This window comes from Oncorhynchus mykiss, chromosome 16, assembly GCF_057628025.1.
Source record: "Oncorhynchus mykiss isolate SJ-2025 chromosome 16, ASM5762802v1, whole genome shotgun sequence".
NCBI classification, from domain to species: Eukaryota; Metazoa; Chordata; class Actinopteri; order Salmoniformes; family Salmonidae; genus Oncorhynchus; species Oncorhynchus mykiss.
Genome location: NC_143037.1, coordinates 31,776,756 through 31,794,713, shown reverse-complemented (window position 1 = coordinate 31,794,713; position 17,958 = coordinate 31,776,756). Strand labels below are relative to the sequence as shown.

Genomic DNA, 17,958 nt, shown 5'->3' with positions numbered 1-17,958 from the left:
CTTTGGCAGCGATTACAGCCTAGAGTCTTCTTTGGTATGATGCTACAACCTTGGCACACCTGTATTTGGGGAGTTTCTCCCATTCTCCTCTGCAGAACGTCTCAAGCTCTGTCAGATTGCATGGGGAGCGTCGCTGCACAGCTATTTTCAGGTCTCTCCAGAGATGTTAGATCGGGTTCAAGTCCGGGCTCTGGCTGGGCCACTCAAGGACATTCAGAGACTTGTCCAGAAGCCACTCCTGGGTTGTCTTGGCTGTGTTCTTAGGATCGTTGTCCTGTTAGAAGGTGAACCTTCGCCCCTGTTTGAGATCTTGAGCTCTCTGGAGCAGGTTTTCATGATCTCTCTGTACTCTCTGTGCTCTGTTCATCTTTACCTCGATTGTGACTAGTCTCCCAGTCCCTGCCGCTGAAAAACATCCCCACAGCATGATGCTGCCACCACCAAGCTTCTCCGTAGGGATAGTATTGGCCAGGTGATGAGAGTGACACTTGGCTATCAGGCCAAAGAGTTCAATCTTGGTTTCATCAGACCAGAGAATCTTGTTTCTCATGGTTTCTCATGGTTTCTTTAGGTGCCTTTTGGCAAACCCCAAGTGGGCTATCATGTGCCTTTTACTGAGGAGTGCCTTCTGTCTGGCCACTCTACATAAAGGCCTGATTGGTAGAGTGCTGCATAGGTGGTTGTCCTTCTGGAAGGTTATCCCATCTCCACAGAGGAACTCTGGAGCTCTGTCAGAATGACCATCGGGTTCTTGGTCACCTCCCTGACCAAGGCCCTTCTCCCCTGATTGCTCAGTTTGGCCAGGTGGCCAGCTTGGTGGTTCCAAACTTCTTCCATTTAAGAATGATGGAGGCCACTGTGTTCTTGGGAACCTTCTGTGCTGTAGAAATGTTTTGGTACCCATCCCCAAGATCTGTGCCTCGACACAATCCTGTCTCTGAGCTCTATGGACAATTCCTACGACTTCATGGCTGTGTATTTGCTCTGACATGCACTGTCAACTGTGGGACCTTATATAGACAGGTGTGTGCCTTTCCAAATCATGTCCAATCAATTAAATTTACCACAGGTGGACTCCTAGTTGTAGAAACATCTCAAGGATGTTGAAATGGAAACAGGAGTCTCGAGCCTCATAGCAAAGGGTCTAAATACTTATGTAAATAAGGTATTTATTGCAAAACATGTCTAAAAAACTGTTTTTGTTTTGTCATTATGGGGTATTGTGTGTATATTGATGAGGGGGAAAAAATGATGTAATACATTTTAGAATATGGCTTTAACGTAACAAAATGTGGAAAAATTAAAGGGGTATAAATACTTTCCGGATGCACTGTACATGTGAGTTTTTCCCTCAATTTGTATCTGTGCGTGTGTTTGTGCGTTTACCACTGTGCGTGTGTCCCTCCCTCAGTAAAGCCTACGGGATCTTAGTATTGACACAGTGTATCCCTAGCCGTGTGACACACTGCCCTGCTAGCTGTAAAGCCACTGGCTCTAGTTTGGGGTATATGTTGTGGCTGGGCGTGTGTGTCTGTGTACGGGGGTGTGTTTACTTACAGTATGTATTATTTCTTATTTACACTACATACCACTGCACACCTGGCTGTGTGTGCAAGTACACCATCAGGCTTGGGGGAATAATGGATTACATGAACTCCATTACAACTGACTGATTCCAAAAATCAGACAGACTTTGCTTTTTAAAACCTCTTAAGGGAAAGTAATGTAAAAGTTACTGAAAGTAATCAGATTATGTTCCTGAGTTTGGGTAATCCAAAAGATATGTTACTGATTACGATAATTACATTAAAAAAGTAACCTATCCAACCGTGTACACTACATACACGAACACCTGCTCGCCGTACATCTCATTCCAAAATCATGGGCATTAATATGGAGTTGGTCCCCCCTTTGCTGCTGTAACAGCCTCCACTCTTCGAGGAAGGCTTTTCACTAGATGTTGTAACATTGCTGTGGGGACTTGCTTCCATTCAGCCAAAAGAGCATTTGTGGGGTCGGGCACTGATGTTGGGCGATTAGGCCTGGCTTGCAGTCAGCGTTCCAATTCATCCTAAAGGTGTTAGATGGGGTTGAGGTCAGGGCTCTGTGCAGGCCAGTCAAAGTTCTTCCACACCGATCTCGACAAACCATTTCTGTATGGACCTCGGTTTGTGTGCAAGGGCATTCTCATGCGAAAACAGGAAAGGACCTTCTCCAAACTGTTGCCACAAAGTTGGAAGCACAGAATCTTTTAGAATCTTTTAGAATGTCATTGTATGCTGTAGCATTTAGATTTATCTTCACTGGAACTAAGTGGCCTAGCCCAAACCATGAAAAACAGACCCAGATCATTATTCCTCCTTCACCAAACTTTACAGTTGGCACTATGCATTCGGTCAGGTAGCGTTCCACAGGCATCCGCCAAACCCAGATTTGTCCGTCGGACTGCCAGATGGTGAAGCGTGATTCATCACATCATAGTCCAATAGCCCCAAGCTTTACACCACTCCAGCCGACCCTTGGCATTGTGCATGGTGATTTTAGGCTTGTGTGTGGCTGCTCGGCCATGGAAACTCATTTCATGAAGCTCCCGACTAACAGTTCTTGTGCTGACGTTGCTTCCAGAGACAGTTTGGAACTCGATAATGAGTGTTGCAACACAGGACAGAGTATTTTTACGTATTACGCGCTTCAGCACTCAGTGGTTCTGTTGTGTGAGCTTGTCTGGCCTACCACTTCGCGGCTGAGCCGTTGTTTCTCTGAGCCATTTCCACTTCACAATAACAGCACTTAGTTGACGGGGCCAAATTTAGCAGGGCAGAAATCTGACGAACTGACTTGTTGTCACTGAGATTTTCAGTAAGGTCATTCCACTGACAATGTTTGTCTATGGAGATTGCATGGCTGTGTGCTCGATTTTATACACCTGTCAGCAACGGCTGTGGCTGAAATAGCCAAATCCACTAATTTGAAGGGGTGTCCACATACTTTTGTGTATATATATATATATATATATACTGTATATATAGTGTACATACAAACCTGCCTGTATGTCACTGAATGTGCGTGTGTACCTGAACCCAAAATCTAGGTGTGTGTGTACCATAAAAGGTTCTGTGTAATGGATGCCTACAGCGCGTATTTGATGCACAAAGATATAGTCACTCGGTGGACATTCAATGTTGCCATTAAATCATACATAATCAAATAACATTGGAAATTGGCTAGATTTGTTCCTACCTACCTAAGGATTCATTTGATAGCCCCATGTCTCACACACAGACCAAATTGAAACTTGCATTTTTAAGATGTTTGCTGTTTGGTGAAAACATTGTATAAAGTAAACATTATGACTCTGGGGCTGGTGATCAATAACGGTAGGTCACAGGCAGAAAAATAAGTTCATCCTCGTGTAGGTAGCAGCCATCTTGAAATGAAGTCATCGGCTCGGCCTGCCCTTGTAAATTCATATGCCCATATTTGGTAGTAGGTCACACCAAAGATTTGAAGGCACCGATCAATAGCCAAGATAGCTTTCCGCAGACACCCTACTTTTCCAAACTGAATTGAATAAATAAAAAATCTAATAGGGTCCCCAAATATGGGGACTTTACATTTTAAAGTAACTGAGCGAGACAGGACCATCCAGGGAGGGATAGTTAACAGGTAATGATGCTGACAAATGAATGCAGCCTATAACATTGCGCATGTGTCTGTAATTAATGAATATGTATTTTCTGTCCTCTATAATGACCCATTGTTCATCCCTCCTCCTTCCCCCCTCCAGACGATGCTACAGAAAAGGACCTGTCTGATCTGGTGTCAGAGATGGAGATGATGAAGATGATCGGTAAACACAAGAACATTATCAACCTGCTAGGGGCCTGTACACAAGATGGTGAGTACAAGGGACTCTACCATAACTTACTCTGTACCTCTCCCATACATCTACAGTGGTGGCCAAAAGTTTAGAATGGCACAAATATTAATTTCCACAAAGTTTGCTGCTTCAGTGTCTTTAGTTATTTTTTGTCAGATGTCACTATGGAATACTGAAGTATTTCAGTAAATTACAAGCATTTCATAAGTGATAAAGGCTTTTATTGACAATTACATAAAGTTGATGCAAAGAGTCAATATTTGCAGTGTTGACCCTTCTTTTTCACGACCTCTGCAATCCGCCCTGGCATGCTGTCAATTAACTTCTGGGCCAAATTAACTTCGGGGCCAAATCCTGACTGATGGCAGCGTATTCTTGCATAATAAATGTTTGGAGTTTGTCAGAATTTGTGGGTTTTTGTTTGTCCACCCGCCTCTTGAGGATTGACCACAAGTTCTCAATGGGATTAAGGTCTGGGGAGTTTCCTGGTCTTGGACCCAAAATATCTATGTTTTGTTCCCCGAGTCACTTAGTTATCACTTTTGCCTTATGGCAAGGTGCTCCATCATGCTGTAAAACACATTGTTCGTCACCAAACTGTTCCTGGATGGTTGGGAGAAGTTGCTCTCTGAGGATGTGTTGGTACCATTCTTTATTCATGGCTATGTTAGGAAAAATTGTAAGTGAGCCCACTCCCTTAGCTGAGAAGCAACCCCACACATGAATGGTCTCGGGATGCTTTACTGTTGGCATGACACAGGACTGATGGTAGTGCTCACCATGTCTTCTCCGGACAAGCTTTTTTCCGGCTGCACCAAACAATTAGAAAGGGGATTCCTCAGAGGAAATTACTTTACCCCAGTCCTCAGCAGTCCAATCCCTGTACCTTTTGCAGAATATCAGTCTGTCCCTGATGTTTTTCCTGGAGAGAAGTGGCTTCTTTGCTGCCAATCTTGTGGCTTCTTTGCTGCCCTTCCTCTGTCAAACACGTGACGGCACGTGTTTGACAGAGGAAGAACAATGATTCCAAGCACCACCCTCCTTTTGAAGCTTCCATTCTGTTATTCAAACGCAATAGCATGACAGAGTGAACTCCAGCCCTGTCCTCGTCAACACTCACACCTGTGTTAACTTCTCTAGGGTAGGGGGCAGCTTTGGATGGAAAGCATGCCAGCTTTCTACTCAGGCCCAGAAGATAGGATATGCATATAATTAGTAGATTTGGATAGAAAACACTCTAAAGTTTCCAAAACTGTTAAAAGAATGTGAGTATAACAGAACTGATTTGGCAGGCGAAAACCTGAGAAATCCATTCAGGAAGTAGTTTTTTTTTCTGTAGTTTTCTATTCAATGCCATTACAGTATCCATTGACTTAGGACTCAAATTGCAGTTCCTGTGCATTCCACTAGATGTCAACAGTCTTTAGAAATTGTTTCAGGTTTGTATTCTGAAAAATGAGGGAGTAAGAGCAGTCTGAATGAGTGGACCCTGCCGTGTCAGAGCTTTTTCATGCGCGTGACCAGAGAGAGTGCCAGAGACATTTTTTCTTGTTTACCTTTTATATTGACAACGTTATTGTCCGGTTGAAATATTATAGATTATTTAGGCTAAAAACAACCTGAGGATTGAATATAAACATTGTTTGACATGTTTCTATGAACTTTATGGATATAAAGTGGATTATCGAACAAAATAAAAATGTATTGAATACATTAATGTCTTCTGAGTGCACCCATATGAAGATTATCAAAGGTAAGGGATTCATTTTATCTCTATTTCTGACTTGTGTAACTCTTCTACTTGGCTGGTTACTGTTTGTAATAATTTCTCTGCTGGGCTATGTTCTCAAATAATCGTACGGTATGCTTTCAGCGTAGAGCATTTTTTAAATCTGGTTGGATTCACAAGAAGTTAATCTTTAAACCAATGTCAAATAGTTGTATATTTTCTGAATTTTTATGAGTATGCCTGTATTTGAATTTGGCGCACTGCAATCTCACTGGATGTTGGCCAGGTGGTACGCTAGCGTCCTGGAGAGGTTAACGAGAGAATCACTGACATGATGTCAGCTGGTCTTTTTGTAGCAGGGCTGAAATGCAGTGGACATTTTGAGGGGGATTCAGTTCATTTGCAAGGCAATTAATTGCAATTCATCTGATCACTCTTCATAATATTCTGGAGGACATGTAAATTGCCATCATACAAACTGAGGCAGCAGACTTTGTGAAAATTTATATGTGTCATTCTCAAAACTTTTGGCCACGACTGTACTATGAATATGGTGTTGAATATCAGAACTGAATCTACAGCCGTATTTTATCCACACACACGACAAAACCTCTCCCACCATATATTTGTCATGTTTGACTGTCATTCACAAATTGTCAGCATTCAAGTTTTCAAGATAACATCCTGATACCGATAATCCCTGATTGACTCGTTCCTTCAATACTCAAGATTCATCCCTCCCCCCCAATTTGTAAAGCAGTGATCAGTCAGTGTGGAGTCCTAAATGTGTGCATGTGTCCTCTCTCTCTTTCTGTCTGTGTCTCTTCTTCTCTCTGTGACAGGCCCTCTATATGTGATAGTGGAGTATGCCTCTAAAGGGAACCTGAGGGAGTATCTACGTGCCCGCAGGCCCCCTGGCATGGAATACTCCTACGATATTACCCGCTGCTCAGATGAACAGCTCACCTTCAAGGACTTGGTCTCCTGTACCTACCAGGTGGCACGGGGCATGGAATATCTGGCCTCACAGAAGGTACACACACACACACAAACACACATACAACATGTTCAGTCTCACCATTCTGCTTGGTAGACACACTTCCTTGGCATTGCACTGGGTCCTTGTGACTAGGGCTTTAGCCATGGTGGTTGTGTAAAAAGTGTGTGTTTATCAATATTGTCTCCTAAAAACACATCTCTAGCCACCTGTCCAAATCTCAGCATTGTCTCTCTCTCTCACACAAAGCCTCTCTGTATGGACAACTGAAGAATAGCGTTTTCACAACGCATTCACAACTGGCAATGGGCACTATAGCCAAACACTCCATCACGCTCCTGCTTACTAGAGAAATGTGACAGAGCCTAGAGCATACAATAACACAGTATGCTAACACACTCGCATGCATACATACACACGCATACACACATGCACCTAAACACACATGCACAGGAGACATAAACATCTAGGTGCACAAACAACTTCTACCATGTATCTGTCATGAATCTTCCTCCAATTCAGGCATGTTTGTCGTGCATGTATTTTGTCGTCATGTTATATTAGGCAGCGTGTGTTACTTTAACTTTTTCACGCATAAGTTCCAAATATCTCTAACAGTCGCCCCAGGGTGAGTTTGTTTTTATGCACGTGATGTCAGAATGCACTCACTGTTCCAAAATGTGATTATTACGGAACAGGACAATTAACCTGCGCTGCCTTCAAACAAAAATAACTTGTCACTTTCAAGCTATTTTCTTACTTAAGTTCTTCTTTAAGTTTTATTTTATAACAACAGTTTGAATTGTGGTGTGTTCTACCTCCTAATTAATTGAAGTTCTGGTGACAAATCATGCATTCTGATTATTGCGTAGATTGTAATGGACATCAAATCAAATTCTATTGGTCACATACACATGGTTAGCAGATGTTAATGCGAGTGTAGCGAAATGCTTGTGCTTCTAGTTCCGACAGTGCAGTAATATCTAACAAGTAATCTATCAATTTCCCAACAACTACCTAATACACACAAATCTAAAGGGGTGAATGAGAATATGTACATATAAATATATGGATGAGCGATGGCCGAGCGGCATAGGCAAGGTGCAGTAGATGGCATAAACACAGTAAATACATATGATATGAGTGATGTAAGATATGTAAACATTATTAAATAGGCATTTTTTAAAGTGGCATTGTTTAAAGTGTCTAGTGATCCATGTATTAATGTGGCCACTGATTTGAGTCTCTATGTAGGCAGCAGCATCTTTGAGGTAGTGATTGCTGTTTAGCAGTCTGATGGCCTTGAGACAGAAGCTGTTTTTCAGTCTCTCGGTCCCAGCTTTGATGCACCTGTACTGACCTCTCCTTCTGGATGGTAGCAATGTGAACAGGCAGTGGCTCGATGGTTGTTGACCTTGATGATCTTTTTGGCCTTCCTGTGTCATCGGGTGCTGTAGGTGTCATGGAGGGCAGGTAGTTTTCCCCTGTGATGCGTTGTGCAGACCCTCTGGAGAGCCTTGCGGTTGAGGGCAGTTGCCGCCCCAAGCTGTGATACAGCCCGACAGGATACTCTCGATTGTGCATCTGTAAAAGTTTGTCAGGGTTTTAGGTGACAAACCACATTTTAGGTGACAAACCACCCTCCTGAGGCTGTCTGTGTGGGTGGACCATTTCAGTTTGTATGAGATGTGAACTTAAAACTTTCCACTTTCTCCACTGCTGTCCCTTCGATGTGGATAGGGGGGTGCTCCATCTGCTGTTTCCTGAAGTCCACGATCATCTCCTTTGTTTTGTTGACGTTGATTGAGAGGTTGTTTTCCTGACACCACACTCCGAGTGCCCTCACCTCCTATTTGTAGGCTGTCTCGTTATTGTTGCTAATCAAGCCCACTACTGTTGTGTCTTCTGCAAACTTGATGATTGAGTTGTAGGTGTGCATGGCCACGCAGTCCTGGGTGAACAGGGAGTAGGGAGCTGAGCACTCACCCTTGTGGTTCCCCAGTGTTGAGGGTCAGCGAAGTGGAGATGTTGTTTCTTACCTTCACCACATCTATGATGTGTGTAAAATACTTTTTGAAGGTTGTACTGATTATGATGAGCTAATGCTAAGCTATTTGCCAGCTATGTGTGGGGCCATATTTGTTGACATTATACAATGCATTCTGGGTGTCACTTCAACGTCTGTCAGACCAAAGGTGTTATAACAAAATGAGATGAAGGAATGGTGTTTTGCTCAGTTATTTCAATCAATGGAGAACTCACCCGTTATGTGATGAATTGTAAGGAGTAATTTCTATTAGCATGTTGTGGTTTCTGTCAGCCGAGAGTTAGCTAAATATGACCGCATGCGTTACCTCAATCTTTCCTCAATTAGCGCTAGGACTAATGTAGCCTACATTTTCCAGTTTGAATGATTGTGTTATGCTGTTGCTACTTCTGTGAATGTTTAAACATTGCATCCAAAAATAAACTGGTGAAATTCAGGACATAACTTTCTGAGGACTGTGTTTGTGCAAAATGTTTCTGAGAAAAAGCAGTGTTGCCAGCTGAAACACTGACTGTTGCGTCAATCGAAACTGGATGTCCTAAATAAGCGGTCTAATCACACCGGTTTGAGTGTATGCTGCAGGGATCACTGTAGAATGATCACACACGTTTGTTGGTACTTGTCAAATTAAATATGTTTCTGGTTCATTACACTTACCATACACATACATAGTATAACATTTTTAGCATAGCTTACTTATGTTTCTATTGAAGTTTAAGTTCTCGTTCTCAATTTCATCTATATCTCCATCCACCCTGTCCCATTTTCTCTACTTCTCTCCATCCAGTGTATACATAGAGACCTAGCAGCGAGAAACGTCCTGGTCACAGAGAGCAACTTCATGAAGATTGCTGACTTTGGCCTGGCTAGGGACGTCCACAACATCGATTACTATAAAAAGACAACTAACGTGAGTACTTGGGGGGGGGGGGGGGGGGGGGGGGGCACTTGAGGAGTGTATACTGTGTCGTGTGTTCTGTAATGTTGTGAGGGGGTGTATGTGACAGTCAACTCCATTTCAATTGATTAATTCATGAAGTAAACCGATATTCCTTAAGGAAAATTTGAATTTCAGTTTACTTTCTGTATTGTGTAAGTTGAGCCTCCCTCCGTCCTTCTCAGTCTTGGCAGAGACAGGAGGTAGACTGATTCCTTCATCCCGCTCCCACTGCTTTTCATACCACGCACGCCTGCTCCCACTGACTTCTTGTTCGATTCCCACCCGCTCCAGCAAGAACTGGTCCCGAACCCAGCCGTCATACTGCATTGTTATTGTAGGTCAGGGTGGATTACATTCTGGCCAATTACATTCTGCCGTGGGCCAATTTTTCCTTGAGTGGATGGTCGGGGGCCGGAACATAGTTATAAATAATTTGTACACTGCAAATTGATTAGCAGCGATTAGCAGACCTGCCAACATGCAAGCATTTTGCGTACCAACTACGTAACTCTCTGTCCATGTACGTAGGTACGAGATCCGAGTTAAAAGTATGCAGAAATGAAAAGGGCCTGATATATATATATATATATATATATATATATATATATATATATATATATATATATATATATTTTACATTTTAATAAAAAATTAATCCACTGAATAAATCTAACATCCCGATTCTCGAGCTGCAACACACAGACATGTACGGAGTTTGTGTCAACGGACATAGAGATCAATACATCATTATTCGACGTAGTTACCCAGTGCCTGCCCCTCCTCCTGTTTGCTGTGATGCTGAGTTCGCTGACTGTCAGCTGCACGTAAACACATAACACATAGACAAATCCATTTTCGACTCTGCCTGAAAAAACTCTGCGTCATGTTAGGGTTCACTCGTTCAGACTGGTCTTACTCCCTCATTTATAAGAATACAAGCCTGAAACGATTTCTAAAGGCTGTTGATATCTAGTGGAAGGCATAGGAACAGCAAATGGAGTCCTAAGTCAATGGATACTGTAATGGCATTGAATAGAAAACTACAAAACCAAAAAAATAACTACTTCCTGAATGGATTTTTCTCAGGTTTTCACCTGCTCAATCAGTTCTGTTATACTCACAGACACTATTTTAACAGTTTTGGAAACTTTAGTGTTTTCTATCCAAATCTGCCAGTTATATGCATATCATATCTTCTCTGCCCGAGGAGCAGGCCGTTTAATTTGGGCGTGCTTTTCATCCAAAATTCCGAATGCTGCCCCCTACCCTAGAGAGGTTAACAAAGTATAGTTTTAGCAAGTCGGTTAGGACATCTACTTTGTGCATGACACAAGTCATTTTTCCAACAATTGTTTACTGACAGATTATTTCACTGTCTCACCATTCCAGTGGGTCACAATTTGAGATTCTTCAAAGTAGCCACGCTTTGCCTTGATGACAGCTTTGCACACTCTTGGCATTATCTTAAGCAGCTTCACCTGGAATGGTTTTCCAACAGTCTTGAAGGAGTGCCATCATAAGTTCCAGCCCATGATGGCACCAGCAGACCAGTCAATAACGGGATTGTATCGCTGGAGCCAAGAGAATCCCAATACCACGGGAACCTGAGGCTTAGAGCAGGAATTGGATTGTCTCTCTGTGGTTCCCTGACACCTGTAGGTTGATGGGGGTGGTATTGTGGATGACCCAGTCTATAATGCCCGTCCAGTGCTCTAACATCCATGGGAATGGAGAGAGGCTGAGTGGGGATGCCCAGCTCGGACGACAGGGTAGCGTCCATAAAGCTCTCATTGGCCCCAGAGTCGATGAGTACCCGGAGAGATTTAGATTGGTTCCCCCACAGCAAAATGGCATGAAAAGGGGTGCGAGTAAGGGGAGAGGAAAAGTTCTCCGTATGGCCCACCAGAGTACTCGCTCCTACCGGTGAGCCTGGTCTTTTAGTGGACAGGTGGAGAAGAAATTACCAGTAGTCCCGCAATACAGGCAGCCTAACTCTGCCTAGTTGCATTGGCTCGGGAAGAGGTTAATCGGCAGACTTCTGAGACTCGACGGAACTCGGGTAGCCTCGGGTTCTCTCGGCAACGACTCCATCGAGGACTTCCGGGATGCCTCGGAGGTGAGGTTGAATCCTTGGGCGGGCAAAATCAAATCTCCTCTTCTTCGTAGTTTCCGGGCTGCAAGCTCGTTCTTTACTTCCTCTGAAACTCCGTGCAGGAGCATGTCGAACAGCGCTTCCGGGTTCCAGGCATGTGCGGAAATCCACCGCATTGTCTGCCACACTGCAGGAGTCTTGCCGAAGCTGGAGTAACTTCTGGGCAGCCTCTGTCCCGGACAATGGAGCATCAAAAACTTTATTTACCTCCGCCACAAACTCCTCCAGACATAAGCATTCGACCAACTGTTGTTCCCATAGTGCCGAAGGCCAGGCGAGAGCACTCGCGGACATTAGCGTGATGAAGTACGCTATCTTAGAGCAGGGGAAGGAGGAGGGCTGCAGCTCAATGATGTCTGCTGGGTTAGTCAAGGTCAGTTCGTACTATTACGTTCTAGGGAAGACCCAGATGCAGACGGTGTCGAAGTAACATACGTTTATTACTAGAACAGCGGGCAGTCAAAACGACAGGTCAAGGGCAGGCAGAGGTCGGTAATCCAGATCAGAGTCCAAAGGATACAGAACGGCAGGCAGGCTCAGGGTCAGGGCTGGCAATATACTGCCCCCTACCCAAGAGAGATTAAGCACATTTTTACTCTTGAACTGATTTAGGCTTGCCACAACAAAACAGCTTCTCATTTATTTGAATTTTTTACATTTCTAAAAACATAATTCCACTTTGACATTATTTGACAGTATTGTGTGTAGATCAGTTACACAACACCTCAATTTAATCCATTTTATATTCAGGCTGTAACACAACAAAAAGTGGAATGTGTTTATACTTTGTGATGGCACTGTAGATAATGAATGGCCTACAAAACAGAAAGACAAAATGGTTTTGAAATAATCTTGCAAAACTTCAATATAGGAGCGGGACAATTTGAAGGCAGGCACAAATAAATGTGTTATCAATATTTATATACAGTCAAAGTTGGAACCTAAACTACAGCCTATCATATTTAGGAAGTTAATCTCCACGGAAAGACCATTGCGCGTGCTTCTCATCCATTCATACAGCATACAGGTTTCATTGAGACCAAACACAGGCACATTTGATCTCCCACGCCCAACACAATAGAGAAGAGCTAGGTTATAGAACTTGAAGCAAAATTATCCTTTGAGAGTTTGTAAATATTGCGACAAAGAGCTGTTTTTAATACAATAGATAAGAAAGACAACTGTGCTAAATAATCTGTGGGACCCAAAAATATTTTAATCCCAAAGTTATCTGTCTGACCACTCTCTCCCACCCACAGCATGAAAAATGCTGACCACACCGCCAGCAGCTCTCTAACTGGAGGTTCCCAGACCATCAGTGAATGCAGTGCTTCTATAGAGGCTCTGCACTAGTTTGTGCCTCCTCTCTTGTTCCTTCACTTCCATAGCCACTTGTCCAAACAGACCAAGAGATGGAGAGACACTGAAATAGAGGGAGAGCAACAGAGTGCTTGACATCTCCATAGCAGACCCCCAGTAGCATTCATCTGATTCCCACTGTAGAGCACATCCTCCTTTAGTATGCATGGCTGTCTTTTCATTACACACTGAGAGCCTAGCCTAGTTGAAAACAACAAGAACCACAAAAACAACCAACCACAACACAGCATGAGCCATAGACAATGGGAAATGGTGATGATGACGATAATCACCAATCCACCAGTCTTAACAATACTATGTTCTAGTCTTGGATAAATTAGACTTATTTCAGAAGGCCTAATAAAAAGGTAGGGGCAGAACTAAAGTTAATCATAATCATGATTATCATCTGCCCCTACCTTTCTATTACCCATTCTAAAATAATTTATCCTACACTGCAACTTCAGTATGCATGAATGTATTTGACCCTGCTTGTCACTTGCTATCCATGCTGCAGTGTTTAATGACATGCAGAAATAAACTGTCTTTATCTGCAACCCAGTTTATTTGCTAACTGCTGTAAACGTATGACAGTACCTCTGGGAATTCCCTATTGGTATTCCCAGATCTAATGAGATTCTTGGGAATACCAGGAACCTGGAAGAGTGCATGAATTAAAAGATGCTGATTAGCCAATAAATATTGGTCATGAAATACCCTATGTCTGACTGTGTATAGATATTTCAATGTTACCTTTTTGACCTTGACCTATTGACCTGTGTGTATGTGTCCTCCTCAGGGTCGTCTCCCGGTGAAGTGGATGGCTCCAGAGGCACTGTTTGACCGTGTGTACACTCACCAGAGTGATGTGTAAGTACTGTACCTTGATTTTACTCTCTTACACACACAATTCGCTTACTGTTTTAGAAAGAGCAACTCAGCCTAGACTGTGTTCATTAGGCACCCAACGTAAGAAAACTGTTAAAACTCAGCCGTTTTAAAAAGTTTTCCATTGTGTGCCCTAATGAACACGACCCTGGCCTATACACTGGCTGTAGCTTTCTGATGCAAATTTTGCAGTGAGACTGAGGGTGTAAGAGGTTGGGATGGTGGTGGAGGAAGGGGTACAGGAGTTTAGTGAGGTGATTTGGTGGTGGCGGAGTTAGGGGGTGCAGGGGGATTTGTTTGGGGGGTGGGGTGTGTACTGGCCGGTCTGTGGCGAAAGGGAAAGTTTCACATATGGCCTGATGCTGTTACTAATCTGCCCGTCTTCAAAGCCTCTGGAAGGGGCCAGAGCCCACCTCCCCCTGCCCTGCACTCCAATTCAATTGTATTTATAAAGCCCTTATTACATCAGCAGATGTCACAACACAAAGTGCTCATAATGAAACCCAGCATAAAACCCCAAAGGGCAAGTAATGAGGATATCAGGGGATATGCAAAAATCAAATTTCCAATTCAAATCAAATAAATGTTATTGGTCACGTACATTTATTTTGCAGATGTTATGTTTCTAGCTGCAACAGAGCAGTAATACCTAACAATTAAAAACAATACACACAATTAATGCTTGACATTCAGGTACATTTGCCAATGGCACACCGAGCCATTGCCAACTGAAAGTTACTGTCCCGTATGAAAATAATTCTGTCCTGGGTCAAGATCTGGCAGAAAAGCGGATGATGCACACGTAATTTCAATAGCAGGTGATTTTATCTTTAATACGGGCTGAGAAAGTAGCCTACAGCATTCATACAGACATTGACAAGTCAAATTCAAGGACCTTCAGGGACCTTGTAATTTTCATGGACCTACATTTTATATTGAATTGTTGTAATAGCCTTTAGAAAAAAATCGCCCCCCAAAATGTTTGCAAAAAAGTATGCATTACCACATAGAGAATAATGCATGTTTTATTAAGCCTTCCCAATGGCATTATGCGTTGACATTACAAAAAAAAAATGATATTGGAACATCTTTCTTAACGCTTTCCTACCCCTACCGCTGTCGGTCTTCAGTGAGCTGCTTCACGCAACACTCTCAAGCTAGGCTATGTGTGCGGGGTCCGTGTGATAAATAATCGACATACGAACTAACAGCTTCAGGAATTCATCGGTTTCTTTATTAAATTATATAGCCTAAATTATACAATTATTAAAAATTATTTTAATGTGTTTGTATCCGGGGCACTGTCCTCAGATAATCGCATGGTGTGCTTTTGCAGTAAAGCCTTTTTCAAATCTGACACAGCGGCTGGATTAACAAGAAGTTACACTTTATTTTGATGTATAACACATATTTTCAAGAATGTTAAATATATGAATTTACTATTTTTGAATTTCGCACACTGCAATTTCACCGGATGTTGGCTAGGTGGAACACTACCGTCCAACCAGAAACCGTGGATTGATGGCAGCATTTGCGCAAAACTGAAAGCGCAAACCCCTGCTTTTAATCAGGGCAAGGCGACCGGAAACATGACCAAATACAAACAGTTTCCCTCCAAGTTTCCCTCCAAGGCAATCAAACAAGCTAAGCGTCAGTATAGAGACAAAGTAGAGTCGCAATTCAATGGCTCAGACACGAGAGGTATGTGGCAGGGTCTACAATCTACAGTCAATCACGGACTACAAAACCCAGCCTCGTCGCGGTCCCCGATGTCTTGTTCCCAGACAAACTAAACAACTTTGCTCGCTTTGAGGACAATACAGTGCCACTGACACAGCCTGCTACCAAAACCTGTGGGCTCTCCTTCACTGCAGCCAACGTGAGAACAACATTTAAACGTGTTAAGGCTTCCGGCCCAGACGGCATCCCTAGCCGGGTCCTCAGAGCATGCGCAGACCAGCAGGCTGGTGTGCTTACGGACATATTCAATCAATCCCTATCCCAGTCTGCTGTTCCAACAAGCTTCATGAGGGCCACCATTGTTCCTGTTCCCAAGAAAGCTAAGGTATCTGAGCTAAACTACTATCGCCCCGTAGCATTCACTTCCATCATCATGAAGTGCTTTGAGAGATTAGTCAAGGATCATATCACCTCCACCCTACCTGGCACCCTAGACCCACTCCAATTTGCTTACCGCCCCAATAGGTCCATAGACGACGCAATCGCAATCACACTGCACACTGCCCTAACCCATCTGGACAAGAGGAATACCTATGTAAGAATGCTGTTCATTGACTACAGCTCAGTATTTGACACCATAGTACCCTCCAAACTCGTCATTAAGCTCGAGCTCCTGGGTCTCGACCCCTCCCTGTGCAACTGGTCCTGGACTTTCTGACGGGACGTCCCCGGGTGGTGAGGGTAGGAAACAACATCTCCACCCCACTGATCCTCAACACTGAGGCCCCACAAGGTTGCGTTCTCAGCCCTTTCCTGTACTCCCTGTTCACCCATGACTGCGTGGCCATGCACGCCTCCAACTCAATCATCAAGTTTGCAGATGACACTACAGTGGTAGGCTTGATTACCAACAACAACGAGACGGCCTACAGGGAGGAGGTGAGGGCCCTCGGAGTGTGGTGTCAGGAAAATAACCTCACACTCAACGTCAACAAAACAAAGGAGATGATCGTGGACTTCAGGAAACAGCCGAGGGAGCACCCCCCTATCCACATCGACGGTAGCAGTGGAGAAGGTGGAAGGTTTCAAGTTCCTTGGCGTAGACATCGCGGACAAACTGAAATTGTCCACCCACACAGACAGCGTGGTGAAGAAGGCGCAACAAAAAACACTCTCAAACTTTTACAGATGCACAATCGAGAGCATCCTGTCGGGCTGTATCACCTCCTGGTACGGCAACTGCTCTGCCCACAACCATAAGGCTCTCCAGAGGGTAGTGAGGTCTGCACAACGCATCACCGGGGGTAAACTACCTGCCCTCCAGGACATCTACACTACCCGATGTCACAGGAAGGCCAAAAAGATAATCAAGGACAACAACCACCCGAGCCACTGCCTGTTCACCCCACTATCATCCAAAAGGCGAGGTCGGCACAGGGTCATCAAAGCTGGGACCGAGAGACTGAAAAACAGCTTCTTTCAAGGCCATCGGATTGTTAAACAGCCATCACTAACATTGAGTGGTTGCAGCCAACATACTGACTCAAATCTCTACTGTACTCTATACTGCATCTTGCCTATGTCTTTCGGCCATCGCTCATCCATATATTTATATGTACATATTCTTACTCATTCCTTTACACTTGTGTGTAAAGGGTAGTTGTCAGAATTGTTAGATTACTTGTTAGATATTACTGCATGGTTGGAACTAGAAGCACAAGCATTTCGCTACGCTACCATTAACATCTGCTAACCATGTGTATGTGACCAATAAAATTGGATTTGACTTGATTATAGTTTTGCCAAGTCGGTTAGGATATCTACGTTGTGCATCACACAAGTAATTTTCACAACAATTGTTTACAGACAGATTATTTCACTTATAATTCACTATCACAATCCCAGTGGGTCAGAAGTTGACATACCCTAAGTTGACTGTGCCTTTAAACAGCTTTGAAAATTTCAGAAAATTAGAAGCTCCTGATAGGCTAATTGACATCATTTGAGTCAATTGGAGGTGTGCCTGTGGATGTATTTCAAGGCCTACTTTCAAACTCCGTGCCTCTTTGCTTGACATCATGGGAAAATCTAAAGAAATCTGTCAAGTTCATCCTTGAGAGAAATTTCCAAACACCTGAAGGTACCGCATTCATCTGTACAAACAATAGTACATAAGTATAAACACCATGTGACCAAGCAGCCGTCAAACCACTTAGGAAGGAGACGCGTTCTGTCTCCTAGAGATGAATGTACTTTGGTGTGAAAAGTGCAAATCAATTCTAGAAC

General features: G+C 43.4%; 1 protein-coding gene across 13 annotated transcripts in view; it reads left to right on the top strand.

Annotated features, from left to right (window-relative positions):
* The window catches only part of LOC110491806 (fibroblast growth factor receptor 2), a 96,267-nt gene that overhangs the window by 70,042 nt on the left and 8,267 nt on the right, over positions 1 to 17,958 (top strand). For all 13 annotated transcript variants that reach the window (XM_090202541.1, XM_090202536.1, XM_090202538.1 and 10 more), the window contains 4 exons: positions 3,788 to 3,898; positions 6,452 to 6,642; positions 9,441 to 9,563; positions 13,904 to 13,974. In XM_090202541.1, coding sequence (XP_090058667.1) covers positions 3,788 to 3,898; positions 6,452 to 6,642; positions 9,441 to 9,563; positions 13,904 to 13,974 — 496 coding nt within the window. The remainder of the gene's footprint in view (positions 1 to 3,787; positions 3,899 to 6,451; positions 6,643 to 9,440; positions 9,564 to 13,903; positions 13,975 to 17,958) is intronic.